The 16,594-nt window shown below is 35.9% G+C and overlaps 1 protein-coding gene across 1 annotated transcript; it reads right to left on the reverse strand.

The window, feature by feature from the left end:
* Positions 1-6,145: 6,145 nt before the first annotated feature.
* Positions 6,146-14,795, reverse strand: LOC113334178. Its single transcript, XM_026580526.1, has 19 exons — positions 14,639-14,795; positions 14,241-14,316; positions 13,986-14,072; positions 13,035-13,167; positions 12,735-12,871; positions 12,303-12,614; positions 12,011-12,148; positions 11,794-11,919; positions 11,590-11,703; positions 9,021-9,086; positions 8,567-8,932; positions 8,304-8,432; positions 8,044-8,193; positions 7,747-7,899; positions 7,553-7,666; positions 7,394-7,459; positions 7,201-7,313; positions 7,028-7,112; positions 6,146-6,879 (listed from the first exon to the last, which is right to left on the reverse strand). The coding sequence occupies exons 2-19, from the start codon at positions 14,241-14,243 to the stop codon at positions 6,481-6,483; spliced, it is 2,691 nt and encodes an 896-aa protein (XP_026436311.1). The 5' UTR covers positions 14,244-14,316; positions 14,639-14,795; the 3' UTR covers positions 6,146-6,480.
* Positions 14,796-16,594: the final 1,799 nt, after the last annotated feature.

Raw genomic sequence — 16,594 nt, forward strand, 5'->3', positions numbered from 1 at the left:
ACACGAATACTCCATAACGACATATCTTCCAACATTGATAAGCATTCCATAAGCACCATAATGATGTACTCCTTACACCATTGATGGTCTCTCACATCCACCCCCAAGAGGTGGGATGACTTCCTCACATCTCTAATGAGAATTTCCTTGAGAACTCCATAGCTAAAACTCATAACATGGGCCTCCTTTTATAAGATTCACAAATTTAACCTACAAGAATAGGGTTTCCTTCACTTAGCTATTAAGTTCCTAGACTTTAGGAATAAGTAAACAAATTTGGCTTAAACCAAAATTATTTTACCGACTTAGTTTGGTTTTCTTAAACCTAAACTAACCGACCTAAGTTATAGTTTTCCAAAATCAAAACTCTAACCGTACGTCCCTACAATTACTATATTTATAATGTATTTATGTGGAAAGATCCCTTTTCAGCGTATATTTGAGTTGGTATGCTGCTATCGGTAGAGAGGGAAGCGATTGAAACTGACCTGTCGGTTGTAGTGCTAGAGATATGATCTATTGATGCAATAAGACTTAAACTCCAATTGCCCGCAAAGTCAATCTCCTTATGTTCTCCGAAGATCAATAGTTGGAGTTGATCAACAACTCTTTTGTTTTCTATCTCTTACTCTGAAAAACAGACATCTCAATTTGTTCCCGTAGGAAACTCGATTAATTCAAATTACTTCCCTTTTTTTTCATATTCTTGAGTGAGTACCGCCATCCCTGACTGTTGTTGAAAACGTTTGTTCAATGTATTCCTCCATTGTTGGGGTTTTGTTCCGTATACAAAACTATGTGGCTGAAATTGAACTTTAGGTGACATTTTTGAAGCTGAAAAAGTGATCTAATGTTGTCAAAACCGTGGCTAAAGGGCAGTTTCGGGTTTGGAATGTCTACAAGGTTTACTTGATTAGGAAACTTGTGTGACGATTTGGAAGAGTGTTTTCCAAGCTTAGGGTTTCCTATTAAGGTGTAAGACTATTCTTAGAAGTTCTAGAAGACTTGGGAAGCAAGGATTTGTCTACTATATAAGAGGGGTTATATTATAAGTAGAAATCCATTCTCTTGGTTAATTATCTTGGAGAATCCTCTCAAGAACGAGAGTCATTTATGGTCACAACCATTCTGTCCTACAATGGTTGGTGATGGGGAAAAATCTTTCTGAGAAGAATGACTTGTAGAAAGAGAGGGTATGGGAAAAATCTAGGATTTTTAGGGTTCATGTGGGAGAAGCTAGAATTTATGATGTTCTTCATGTTCTTGTTTAAAGTCGAAGCAACCATGGTGGTGAAAGTTTATGGAAGAAGAAGAACAAAGGAAGAGGTAAACACTTCGTAATATGTCTTGTTGCTTCTAACGTTTAGCGCTAGTGGGTATAACTAGTTGATTATATGATGTGTGACGATGTAATAACTTGTTATGATAATGAAGATTCTCGGAGTGGTTTTGGCCGTGGATGTAGCCTACAAAAGGTGAACCACATAATCTTTGTGTCGTGTGTGATTGTCTATTATCCTATTGATTATATATTCGTGCTAGTATTATCCGATCATGTTAATCTAAAGATGTAAGTAAAGGATTCGAGCTAAGTTATCTAAAGTATGATGTTTCGTGGAATTTACTTCTATGGAAATATGCCGGTTCGAGATTAACGTAACCTCGGTTTCCCGACATCCACAATTTATATTCGCATTTTTCAACAGCCGCGACAGCTTTGAAGGGACATTTTCTAAAAAAATTACTTATCGGACAACGAAAGAATGTGCCTATTGAGAATGTATTACTGGACCATGACGAGACGCTATAATTATCTAGAACTCTTGAAAATGAATTGTAACTGAAACCCATTTAGTTTGCAAATCCCACCAATTCACAAACGTTATAAGCCTCACTTTCACTACAACAGTACTGATCATATTACCTTCAAAGTGCATTATTCCTTTAATAATGTGCCCACCCTACAGCCATCGTTATTTCGAAAAAGAATCCCAAACTAACTGAAACCATTTACCTAATATCTTGGCATTATTCCTTTGGGAGACAGATCATAATCTACTGAATCAGAAAAGCAATAATATTTTCTATTAATCAAAAATTATTCCACAATTTGAAACCTGCATTGTTGATCGAAGCATAATAAAGCATCCAAAATCTAAAACGACTTATGAATAATCAGAACATCAAACAACCATAAAAAAAATCAATCCTAAAATGCAAATTTCAGAGAAGCCGAACGAACAGAAATATATACTTTTTTTAAAAACATTTCAACTACGTGTATTCATAAGGATTCCAGACGCCAAATAACTCTTAAGTCTTAACGCTTCGACTACGTTTCGCAAGTAATAAACGCACATGAAGAGTCATCAGTATGATGACATGTACCCTTCGTTTTAGATTTTCTGAGAAGCTGGATTCCACGTGGCGCTATAATTTTTTAGGAAATCTGAAACTAAATATTGTGGCGACACATCAGCCTCACCATCCTCCTTTATATAAAGAAAGAATTGATACTTTGTGTTTCTGTCGTAGCTTTTGAAAAAATGATCCCCGCCTTTTGCTTCCAGTATCTAGTCTCTATCTCATTCCACTTTTCAATGTCAGCTTCAATATTTCTAACAACTTCATTGTGGTGATTACCACCCCTGTCTGGTTGCTGGAGTGTGTGGAGATCTTTTTGGAGAGAAGAAATAGTATTCTGGATATGGCCAAAAACGGTTTTGTTCCAGATGGACAATTGTTTCCTCGTATTAGTGAGTTTATAATCAAAAATGTATGATGCAGAACCAAATGAGTTATACAGCCAAGCATTCTTAATATTTTCACTGCAAGATGAATTAGTTAGCCAGGATTCAAAAAATTCCAATTTTTACCTCTAGAGCCCTCAGTATTGTAGAGGGTTAACATAATGGGCATGTGATCTGAACCATTCTGGTGTAAATGATGAAGAGTAGACTCAGGAAAACCTAAAGACCATAAGTTATTCACTAATTCCCTATCTAATCTGGATTTGATTCTACGGGTTCCATGACTGTTACTAGACCAAGTATAGGGATTAACATTAAAACCCAAATCAGATAAATCAGATTCATTAACCATATCAATGATGACAGAAGGGTTATTAGTACCAACAACCTGGTTAAGCCTCTCGTCGGGGTTAAGGGTGATATTAAGGTCACCTATAACAACAAAGAGAATATTGACAGGACTACTTAGATCTTTAATATAATTCCATTGCGCAGCCTGTTCGTTTCTATAAGAAGTGCCATAAACACAAGACAAAAACCATTCTCCCCTAGCAGAATCATTCTTAACTAGGACATGAAACATATTAGTGGGTGAATTTAGAATTTCCAGTTTAAACCCGTCCTTCCATGAAAGGATGATACCACCCGCAAGCCCAGTAGATGGGACATAAGAGGAATTGGGTAACTGATGAAATTTAGTAAGCTTCTCAATTATATTATCATTTATTTTTGTTTCACATAAAAAGATGATATCAGGAGCATGTAAGTCATTCAGGTATCTAAGATGCTCTCTAGTATCCTTACCAACAAACCCTTGACAATTCCAGCTAAGAATTTTCATGATGAGGTTGAAACTTGGGCCATAGAAGATAAAAGTGAGAGGAGAACTACTGAGAATATAAAGCTTGGGAAGAAAACAGGAGAAGAAATTTAATACAACTTATAAATGAGTTTTTTTGTAAGGGATTACCAAGATTGCAGGGATTGCTTGATTCATACGAGTTTTCTCATTTGTGATTGTCACATGATTCTCATTGACATCCATTTCCATTCCTTCAGCGTGATCCAGGTACTCAGTTGTTCCATTAGTGCCATCATTGCAAGTCAGGTTAGGACCATTAGCAGCAATCGTGTTGGTATTCAAGGAGGGATCATTGCCATTTGTGACTGCAGTCTGGTTTCTTTCTCTCTTGGTGTTTCTCATATTTTCAGGATCGATCTCCGTGTTCTCAGTTGAATTCTCCACCGAGTTCTCAGCTTCAGCATCCACAGAAATTTGTTCTGACACTTGCTCTGATTCTTTTTCTTTCATGTATGTTGGAATATAGTAGAAGTGTAGTACACCAATGCAGTACAAGACATAGTTGTGACCATATGCCGAAGAAGAAATCAAGTGCCGGTGTCTAATCTTGCATATGAAGTGAAGACCAAATCATAGTCAGAAGACCAAGTCGTAATACGCTAGTTAGTAGCTAAATTGTTCCGGCTAAGCTTAAGATACCTAGTCAAGATAAAATAGTTAAATTTGTTAGCTTTTAGGGTTTACTGATCCTATAATCTCTATAAATAGGATCATTATGTATTTGTAAATGTATCTCAGAATGATCAAACTCTCTGGAGATCATTGATCTAATTCACCCTTCGGGGTTTCTCTCTGTGTACGTAGACGTTAGTGCCGAACCACGTTAATTGCTATCTCTTTATTTTAGTTTGATTCGTTTGCTTAAGCGATGATCTGTCTCGATACCCATAATTTATTAATGTACTCTTCCTATTCTTCAATGGTCATTGGTCATCGCCCTCTGCTTCAACAGTTCTGCTACCTCCTCACAGATGTTGTCATTGTGATCAACAATGTAGCATTTGTCACAAAGTTTATGTGGCTGTTTCAAACAGTGATATTTTATCCATGTTGGTTCACCAGAGTTGGTGTTACACCATGCACCTCTCTTTAGAGGTTTCTGGAGATCTACCTCTACCCTGACAGTAATCAATTTCCCGATCTTGGCTCGCAGTTATTTGGATTGGTTGAAATATTTTTCCCTAGATCTGCAATGGCTTCATCAACTACTGCGACGTGGTGGTTCTCAAGAAGGAGTTTTTTGAACTGAACATTCCACTCTTGCTTAGAGAAGATCCATTTGTCATGTAGAATAGCAGTAGTGTAAACTTGTAGCGCAAGCAGGTAGCCCAACACATTCCACGGAGATTTTTTTATTATGTCATTCATGTCTTTCTTAGAGGAAAACTTGAAGACATACAGGTACTTGCCAACTATTCTCGTTTCTTTTCTTTTGTAGTTTTTCCAGAGTTGATTGAGCTCTTCCTTAATATCAGCATTATCAAGATCATCATCATCAGTCTAGAGTTTGTCAATCAAATTATTTGATCAGGAATCAGCAGCCTCGCTTAAATTCTTCGAAGTTCCAATAGCAAGTCTTGCTGGGTTAGCAAGACTTTTCTTCAGATTTGTGTTCTTCATTCGCTGAGTGATTTCTTTGATTTGAGAACTAGAGGAAGGATCCATAGGTTGTTGAGTTGCAGAAGGTTTTTTGGTGAAGGAACTTATGAGAATAGCAGCATTAGGGAGGGGGTATTTAATACTCCCTCCGTCCTACTTTACTTGTCTAAATTGTGTTTTTTTTAGCAAAATTGTACCCAAAAATTGGTACATTTCCCATTAAAATTTTCTAATTATCAAGAAAGAAACAAAACTAGGATATGAAAACTAGTATATCAAACAAACAATTTGGAAGATCAATGATGTATGTGGAAGTAATTCGAATTTCTTTCAGGTTTTTGCAAAATCCAATTTAGGCAAGTAAATTAGGACTGAGGGAATATAAGACGAAGAGATCATAACATCTTTGATATTTATAACAATATTTATCTTGTTTCCTTTGAAACTGAGTAAGCGGTACCCAAAAGGCAAGAGTATTTAAGATTGAGTGGAGGGAGAAAAGAATTTCGAGTTTCCTGAATTTTCGCTGTTCTGAGGTTCGGTTGGCTCTGTAGCGACTCCATGGGATCAACGATCTGAAGGTAAATCAGATCATGAGAATCCAATTCTTGTAGAAGTACCTGACAATGATGGTTATACTGGAACATACATGAGAAGATCAGCACCAAAGTTGATTTTTGCAAAACTGCTGGGAAAGGTAATACAGCCGAAGGCAAAACTGTTAGATGTGACAAAAATGTCTCAAGAGAAAAAGAGAGGGTGAGCACAATCGTCCAAAATTGGATACAACTCATATCTTGAATCATAAATCCTGCAACGAAAAGAGATTATCCATAAATTTAAAAAGAGTTTAAGAGTTGAAAAGTAGAGAACTTAAATGAAGAATTAAAACTATAATTAGCAACTTAAGAAAAGTAAAGAGAATAATCGCCACCAATGAAAATAATCTAGTCAAAAAAACATAAAAAGGTCAAGGATCCAAAAGATACTAGCTTCCCATAGAATCAGTCTACAAACAAACAATATATTAAATCAAATTACACAAAAAGATTTTCAAAAGTAGCAGCAGATAAAACATCTCCCGAATGATCCTTATGAAGAGCACCAAAACCACTTGCTGGAAATATACTCCCGCTTTCAAATTCTCAAAGTGTTCTTTGTTCCCCACAGTACCACATGGCTGTTAGTTCCTTCCAAAAAAATTTTACAAACCACACATAGCTACCACCAAGTATAACCAACATCGGAGATAACATCGGAATCGGATTATCAATTTTTTTTCAAAATATATGCAAAAAGGGATGCTATCACCCAACCAATACCGAAAGTCCCCGCAATAAAACCCCAGAAGACTTTCCATCTAAAGTTCTTTACCTTTGATCTGTCTATCCAAATCTCCTTGGTAGATTTAGAGTCTTTAGCATTCTTGATTGAACTTTGTAAATCGGAAACCCCAGTTAAGTAATGAAGCAAAGATGAACTACAACATACAAACGCACCGACCAGAAAGCCAAAGGTATGTGCCGGAGTCTCCGAGTTTGCAGCAGCAAGAACTATACTTGCTATTGAACCAGCACCGAAAGATGCGTTTACAAGCTGGAAGGAATCAATAAGCTTAACCTCCTTTTCTAATGCAGGAACAGAACACAAAGTCCTTGGTTCTAATTCCTGCAATCATGAGGAAAAACAATTACCACCATAGATTCCTTAACTCAACCCCATTAAGAAAGAGCAATTAGATTAGAGGGTTCAAATGTTTACTGGGTCACATACACAATGCAGTTAAAGACACAAGGAACAAGATACGACCACAAACCTTTATAGAAATTTCTGGCGGCTCACATGCTTGAGTATGTACAATGACCATATGCTCCAACACATTTTCGGACAAGCCAGTTAAACTGCATTTAACCATTTAGAAATTACTACCATAACTTTAACATTATCTTGATAATAAACTAACCACTAAATTCCAATGACAAACAATACCAGAATTCACTTGTATCCTTCTCTGTGGAGAATATTAATACTGGAAACACATTCTCTGAACTCTTCATGATGTCGCTAATGAAGGAAATGATCTTTTTATCCAAGCTGTCCACCTGCAAATAATATCAATAATCAAGCTTACAGGAAAAGGAAATGGATCAGTGAATATAAAATCAATAGCAATAAATTGTACCCTATCGATGAATAAAACCCCTGGTTGTAGTTCTACCATTTTTCGTTCTACTAAATTTCTAACAGCCTGCATATCAGTTTAGACCAGTTAAATACTTGAATTTGACAAAGAAACTAGAACGAACTGGGATATCCAAGAAAGTCTTATGGGAAAGCATACCTGGTTTATAACATTATCGCCTGTGAGTTCTTCTGATTCTATTTCCTTTCTTACTTGCTTACATATACCATGTCCTCGTTTTTCAGTCTTATAGAGATCGCAAATGGTTATATCCTATATATAAATAACCACAATTATCAGTGATAATTTTGACAAAAAACATATGTAGCATTTAAAAAATAGCAAAAATCAACCTGGATCTTCTCCTCCTTAAGAACCTCCCCTTTAGGAAGCGCCACATATACATTTTTCTCATGATCTTTTTCTTCTGAAAAACTGGGACTTCTACCAATCCTTGTCACCACTTCGTTATAGACATCAATGCAAACAACATCTCCAATAGCTACCTGAAATGTTGAATTTTGTGAATTACGTCATGCCTAAATAATCAACAATTGAAATTTACAAATTATCTCCAAAGTGGAAGCTTTGGTAAGTGGAAGTATCTATAACAGGTCTAGATGGGTAAGTGGAAGCTTTAGTAAACATACCTTTTCTTTAATAACAGCTTTTGAAAGCTGGTCACTGAGCTCAACATGTTGTTCCTTTGTATCGGTTCTTAAACCGATCACAATGTCACGTATACTTTGCCAATTGATACCACTGCTACTCCCAGTTGCTTTTGATGATAGTTCAACGACCTAAATAAGAAATACATTATCAAAGTTATGATTTTCCTATTCAACATGTCTATAACTATCTTCATAAATTAAAGAAAAAATATTGTTATTTATAAACACAACTGTCTAACCTCTCCTTCGTACACCTTCCTGCTTTCTCTCATCTTTAAACCGACAGCTTGGCGAGTAGTACTTTCTAAGATCTCCTTTAGCTCCTCCACCGGGTATTCATCTGAGTCAATCATTGGAAAAAAGAGATCCTGCAAAATGAAAATAAATTTCTTTTTAAATCACAATAAACACCTTGGTCCAAGTATACAAACATTGATCAACGATTTCAAATTGAAAAAACGACAAAGGTTCTTTAGACACCATTAGTGACGGTTTATAGTACCTCATTTCCAAGTTCTTGGGATACTTGAAATGCCAATCTAGATTTCTGAGTTTGAAGAGGTCCGGCCAGTAAAACAACACACTCATTCATTTTCTTTCTCCTTAACCTATCAACAATAGGAGTCACTAATCTTTGTCTGTCGGTGCTATTCCAACAAAAAGTTGTCATTCGGAAGACATCCTCATCTTTTGGTGCTCGTATTACAATTAGACGGGGTAACAGTACACTAGGTATTTTATTAGGAATACATATTTCCACTCCCCTGAAGTTACACATGCCTCGAAGGGTAGTTAAATACACCGAGAGACAGGAGCTCTCCAAAGCATTGCTTATGAGGGAAAGACATTCAATATTCAGATTGTGCGCCTGCAAGTTTTGATTGTTAAGAGCGATAAATACCAAAATACCATTAACTATAATAGACAAAAATTTAAAAGAAGAGAATAGAATATACCTCAGAAATATATAATATTCCATAAACTCGTTTCGCCAATCCTTTATGAATAAGACTTTCTACAACCTGTCATGAACTTTATGTTATGAAGTACTAATGGCATTATTTTAATTAAATTTCATTCCATTACATTCAAAGTAAACAACTATGAAGTGTTCTGCCGTGGATAGTAGCTAGTAGTACTTCAAAAAAATACTCCTACTATCAAAGTTGCAAGTGATGGAGATAGTGAAGAACCAACTGATTATCCACAAGGATAAGTAAGCCTAAAGGAGGAGGACCATCAGCTAAGTTCATCATGTACGCTCCCAGAACACCCCCATCTTAGGTCATCTCATTTACCCACCCCGCTTTCAGTTAACCATTCATGACATTCTTATTGAACAACAGCAAAATATGCAATAAGAAACTGAGACAGGTAAACTTTAAAATAAAATCGGATAACGTGAAGATAGGAAACTGCACCCTGTTGATAAATCATAATAATAGGGACTGTACCCTTGTAACATAGAACTGCACCATTGTCATTTATCATATGTCAGCATTTTATCCACTTATCTAGTGTGGCACACTGCCAATAACTCCCAAAATCGTAAGTGCATTTCTATTAAATATGGATGAAGGATACATTTTATCATTTGTAAACAAAATCAGTTAATCATTCATAATATTCTTACTGAACACCGGCAGAATGTCCAATGAGATAGCAAGAAAGGTCAACTCCAAGATAAAATCAAACAACAGTAGATAGGAAAATGTAATAAAATCTATAAAGTAAGCAATCAACACTCAATAGTAGGGACTATATACCCTGGTAACATAGAACTGCACCATTCTCATAAGAGCAAATAATTCGCTATCGATTAGCCTAAACTAGTAAGATTTATTATATGGAAGCAGTTTCCCCATTGTTTCTAGGGTGGAACACAGCAGATAACCCCCAAAATCTTAAGTACATTTCTATTTTCTCTTCTTCATAGTTTATATAAGACCCAGGTGAGAGAAAAATTCAGTTGAATAATTTGTCATGGGAAATCACATCAAACCTCAACATAGTAAATGAGTAAATCATTTGGACAAGAGAAGGGAACTTTACTTACCAATATCATGTTACACAATGTAGGTGAACTCATCCAACCAGAAAAGGATCCCTAGATCCTCACTCTAGCATACAGATGTTAGCAGAATGAGAAGTATCTTACTTGAAATGAGGGAAAACTGATCTAAGACTCGACAGCTGAACTCAACCGCACATTCTCAGTAGGTAAACTCAAATATTACTTTGGAGTTTCCATCTTACTCCATGATATGTAGCCACACAGTCAAAAAGATTTGAGTAAGATCTTAACTAGCTATACTCAAACTGCGAAATCCTTAAGTACGATAATGTCCAAAATTTATATCATGCCGTTATGGAGACATCTAACAGGGTATACAGACAAAGAAGGTAGGTGGATAGCAGTTCGGTAACAGCCTTACCTATACTTAATTCGCCCCTCCAGAAATTGAGCAATAAAAACCAACCACTTCCCCATCCCCACCTAGGGTCAATTAACGCCGTAACTAATAGTAGACAGCTAGAAAGATTAGCCTATAACATACCATAAAACAAACTGCAAACGATTCAAAACTTGACTAAAATCAGAAGGTTAAACACATCAAAAATTCAAAAATAAGCAGTCTGTTATTTGACTGAAACCTTTTGATCAATAAAGCACAGATGCTACCTCCGCATTTCATACGGTTCATATCAAGGAGAATAATGTTCCATCCAGATCTACATTAAGGCTAATGAACAAATGTCAAGTAATTAACTTAGATCTATAATCTAGCTTGATACTACTAAATGGCTTCTGACTCGATCTCAAGCGTCGGCTGTGAACTGCGAAGTTGATAATATGGTCAGCCTATTTTATAAACCTAAAAGATAACAAACAAGGAAACTTGATCATTTGACGAACAGCCAAGTTCACGATACAGCTAAATTCACGGATTCACAGCAGAATGAAACTCACAACCACAGGAGCAAATATTTATATTTCCAAGCTCTAGTCTGAGTACTCTATACATTCTTTCCCATAAATCACTAAGAAACCAGCCTGACAAAGATTTAGAAAGTAGACATGTATCTCGAGTACATTATACTAATAGTCATGCTCTTTAAATATTTGTTGTTACCAGGACCAACCACATCCTCTGAGTCTTTTTTCTCTTAATGCCCCACATAAGTTTTTAAGTTAAGCAATACTCGGCTCTTCACAAAAACAGAAGTACCGACACGACACAGTTAACCTCTAACTCCTTGAACTCAAGAATTCTAGTAGTATCATGCTCTACGGTTAAACGCAAACTCGAAAATCACACAATAAATCTTGAAAAGACAACATTAAACAAATATAAGCAGAGAACTAAAAAACAAACAGATTTCCTAGAAGGCTAGGAGTATAATATAACATGAGTATAGAAATTGCAAAATAGCAAAAGAGGTGGGATGTAAACTAGAGAAACTACCAAATCCACTTAGGAAAAAAGAATACGTTTAAATCGCCTAAGAAGTAAAAGGAGATACCTCATCAATATTGACTGCTGATACATTCTGGTTCTGGCTGATCAACAAAGTATAGATACCTTCATCTTTCCTCTTTGTAGCAATTGCTTTATCCAAATCATGAAGTGAGACATTCTATTTACAAATATAAGTATCACATCAGTTGACATAAACCAGTTTTAAGCAGCAGAAGATGCACAAGGTGTGTTGCACATAAAAACAAACCTGGAATATCTTTAATGTTTTGTGGACTTCTCCTCCAGGGGTTCTTGAAGAAGCATTAGTGGCAGGGCCTTTGTTATTAACTGCTCCGCTAGCAATATCTATGACTATGGAATCTCCCACAGCAACCTAATTGTCAAGTTAATGTAATTTGCTATGTTATTATGTTGCTGAAAACGAAAAATATGATTAAGTAGAACATAGAGATTGATAAGGCTACCTTTTCGCCATGTATAGCACCGAAATAACGTTTTCCCAAACTTAACTTCTTTGCTTCTTGCGTAGTTCTCAGCTCAATGCTGATACTGCTAACAGAGCTGTTGCTCTCATCGTTATAGTTCTCCTGGAACTCAGTGACCTATAATGAGAGTGAATATCAATTTAACTACTAAGAAGCATTAATCTACTTCATTACTTATAATTCCATATAATGACGTTGGATGCTACTGGTCATATTTGAACAAAAAAGTTGAAAGATTAGAAACAGTAAGTGAAAAGGGTAAACATCGGACCTCCCCTTCATAGACCTTTTTACTTAGTTGTACACAGAGACCTGTAGCCCTCCTTAAACCCTTCTTTAGGTTATTTAGCAGCTGCTCTTCCTGTCCAGATATTGCGCAGAAATAAGTCACCTCGCGAGCTGACCCACGAGACGAATCAGACAGTAGTTTCACGGTTTCATTTCGCAACTGCCGACTTCCACCGTCAAGCAAAACCACGTTTCCAGCCATCTTTTCCTCTTTCAGTTTGTTCACAAATATTGGGATTTCTTCCAAATCCGTAGTTATGCGTGCTGCCATACGAGGAACACACTTCCCATACGGCTGCAAAAAAGAAGAGAAGATAACTCAAAACAGAAACAAGGCCAACTAACTAGTTTGGGTTAAGAGAAAATCCAAACTAAGGAGGACGATGTGAAATTATACTGTACTACTTCGTGTTACCTCTGCATCTGCCACTGCCTCTGCCACCAAGAATTTCATCAAATGTACACTGTTGTGGAGAGCAGACTCTGAAACCAAGGATTTTAGAAAAAAGTCTAGAGCACGACATTGCATTTCAATGGACTTAGCACTAAATCCTACAGATGAACAAAGAAATAAATCACACAATTAGCCGCCAAAGATTGCTTCACAGCCTAGGAACATAATATTGCTTACTACACATACATACTGGTTCAAATCCAACTACATCGGAAAATAGGAGTATTAGAGAAATTAAGAAACCGACTTTTAAGTATTTACCTCCTACATTGGGGGCCGGAGGAATTTCCCGGAATTCTTCACTAAGCTTATCTCGCAACCTTATAAATTCACTATAACTCTTGATTACAATATTCTCATGCCTTTGATATTTATCAACATCGGTCATATTAGTCTGCAAAAAAAAAAATGTATTTCATTACAATCTTAAGCTTACATTCCATAAAAACAAACGGGAAAAGGAAAAAAAGAAAACGGAGGATAATGTATTTAAAGTCACCAATACTACTGTCAAACGTCAAAAATTCGCCATATGTTGTCCAATGATGAATAAAACCATATCTTTTTAAAGATCCATAAACTATATATTCAACTTTATTTTACAGTACTGTATATAATATCTACCAGATCATGTTCTTGCTCTCTAATTATGACGGACACGGGCAACTTCATGAAACACTAGAAAAGTATGAGTCAGTATATCAGAATTTCGATTTTCAATAAAGAAGTATACAGTTGATCTGAAACAGAATCAAACTCCTTACTCATTCTATTAGCTCACCATGAACCGTCAATTTTATGAAAATGGAACATTAGCCTACAGAGTATATAATGGTTATTGCATGAGTGTTTAACCAGAAAATTGGGACTACAGAGTTACTCCATCGACTACACTTGAAACTCAAATCATATGTTTTGTACTACTCTTTCTCGATGAGTGTGTTTCCACGGACCTATATTGGTGGGGTCTTTTGATGAGAGTCAAGAAATGAAAATGAGCCTGGCATGTACATATTAGGATGCATTTATTTTTGTACATGCTTAACCAAATAGTTACCATAGAAACTTGGCATGTACATCTTTTTCAGCATTTAGAACTATGTTTCTTATAATTCCGTGGACCTATGCCTCAAGGCTTGGAGGTTAATAATTCAATACTGAAATAGACAGTGACTCAAAATGATAACTCTAAATTCTGATAGTAACAATTACCTGCGTGATAATCCTAAAACCTTGAATTCCATTTGGTAATTCCACAGGTTCAGTAACAAAGACAGATAAAAAATTGTCAGGAGTTCCCTGTAAATTCAAGAAAAAACATTCCCAAATCAAAAAATGTGGCAATTAAAATTCAAATAAAAACACTCCCAAATCACAAAATGTGGCCATTGATTTTAACAACAAAGTAACTGATCCATATAATTGGAAACGGAGATAAATGTGAGAACGGAGATAATTGAACCTTACCATTAGGTTTTCTGGTTTTCTGGCAAACAATTGAGCGGTAAAGAATCAAAGCGAGCAGAATTCACTGAGAAACATCCTGAAAATTCACATATTATACTTTGTTAGTCATTGTCATTTCATAAGAACTGACAAATCAAAATCAACTCAATTTGAAACTAAAATCGTTACAATGCACTCATGTAGATACTACATAAACATACAAAACTCATTAGATCGGCCAAAAAAACACCTCAAAACCCTAGCAGTCTCTCCGATTAAACTAAGAGGAAAACCCCCAAAAATTAAAAAATATTTTCACATCTAATAGCTTAAACAAACACTTGAAATAATAAATAATCTCTCTGATGAAGATTATTAAGAAAGCAAGAGAAAGAAGATGAGACTCGGAACCTACTTACTTAAACATGTGAATAACCTCTGTAAACAGAGGATGAGAAGAAGAACTTTAGCTGAAAACGACCAAATACAAACGCTAATTCAGGATTTCGGCTTCTGAATCCAAAAACTCTAGTCAATTTCTCTCTGTTTTTTCTTCACCTCCAAGCATTCTCTCAATCTCTCTCACTGAAAATGAAAAGGAGGATGAAAATGGTGGAGGGAATTGCTAGAGACGCAATTTTTTAACAGGGAGTAAGCACGGTGCATTGCGAGGATCAAATTCTTGTCCACACGCTCATCCCCAACCGTTTGATTAGATGATCCCGATATACGTGAGGTTAGGTGTCCTATAAAGCAAACAGGACCTAAGAAACTTAAAATGCTACCGTATACATGTTAGTATAGCATTATAGATAAAATTTGGCACGATGATGATGCAGTACAACACAGGGAGGATGGAACGACCACCGGCTGGTCGGAAAAATATAAGGCTAATTACGTGTCATTAACCTTTGGGTTTTAGGTGGCAGTGCTAATAATAAAGTCGCACTGAAAAGTCATTGTCCGTGGTACAAGTCAAATCACCTCTAGACTACTCTTTGACTACTCACACCACCCTCTAGTCTACTCTAATCCGGAAAGGGTTGCTTATTTTCCGGTCAAATGATCGAAAGGACTATACCTAGCTAGCCCAAATTTTTAGCATGACATTCTATGGTTGGATTGCAAGTTCGGTGTTGTGGGAACCGAGACAAGCATGGCTAGGTAAAAGTTTTTAGTTAACTCCACCACAAGAGCTTGCTGCTACTTCCAAACGTGCCTTGTCCTGTTGGAGTTTGTCTAGTCTACTGATTTTTTTTATATTTTTGTTGGAAGGAGATCAGAGTTTGGATATACTTTCTAATATTCTTTAGGAATGAGATGTTTGGATGTACACTTTCATTTTTTATTTCTGGAAATAGAAAAGTCAAAAATCAATCTGGCAACATTATTTAAGAACGATTATGAGAAGCAGATAAGGCAACTTTTTATTTCTGACTTCCATAAACATATTTATTGATCACACAAAAGATCACTCGCCAATCATGCGGCAGATAACAGTCAAAAGAGAGTATTACAGGTTAATATATTGGAACATACTATTCCCAGTTTTTTGAAACAATTTGTAATAAATGACATCAGGGTCACTTGCATTATTACTATGATACTTTTCCTTCTTTTTTTTAAGCATCATCCCCATGATTTAGTTGTAATAGATTTTCACTGGAAACTTTGTGACTCCATGATCATGGTCCAGCCCCATCAAGAAGAAATGGTCACAAAATGGATATAGTCTATAACAAGTTCTTTTTTTTCCTTATAATCTAGTACTTAGCATTGAGCATCAATCTAAACACTAACCTGAAAGAATGTCATTTCTTCTATCTAACTTGTTGAAAGAATCACTAGGCTTGCATTGCATGATCTAATCTAAGGGATGACCTAGGTGACGTAAAAATTATTCTTAAACTTGACACTCCACACTTTTTTCGAAATTGAAGTAATAAGATTTCACTATGAAACCTTTTTTCTTAAAATTACTTTTATTTTCGTTAATGCTTAATTGAGTAAGACAAATGGATTTAATCTCGGATCTTAGGATGTCTCAGTTGGGACCGAGACACTTAGACAATTTTATCTCGGTGAAGTCTCAAAGTATTTATTTTCAAATTTTATGTACGTCAAGCATTTTGCACACTTTACATATGTTAAATTTGTATAGATATATAAAGAAACAATACAAATTTTTAAGAAAATTAAAATAAAAAATGAGTTATTATACAATATTTTCATAAGTAGCACTTCTCTTTGCCGCATCTCGATATAATCTCCACCGTCTCGACCGAGATTCTCGGTCAAATCTCTTTCACAGAAATTCTCTGTGAGATCTCAACCGTGTCGGTCGAGATTGACTACATTGAGTAAGACTTTGAATA

This window comes from Papaver somniferum, unplaced genomic scaffold (genome assembly GCF_003573695.1).
Source record: "Papaver somniferum cultivar HN1 unplaced genomic scaffold, ASM357369v1 unplaced-scaffold_135, whole genome shotgun sequence".
Taxonomy (NCBI): Eukaryota; Viridiplantae; Streptophyta; class Magnoliopsida; order Ranunculales; family Papaveraceae; genus Papaver; species Papaver somniferum.

Coding starts and splice junctions, on each gene's coding strand:
- LOC113334178 (XM_026580526.1), bottom strand. Junction 12,149..12,302: donor AAAAGGTCTATGAAGGGGAG/GTCCGATGTTTA, acceptor CTCTCATTATAG/GTCACTGAGTTCCAGGAGAA. Junction 8,933..9,020: donor GAATATTATATATTTCTGAG/GTATATTCTATT, acceptor CAAAACTTGCAG/GCGCACAATCTGAATATTGA.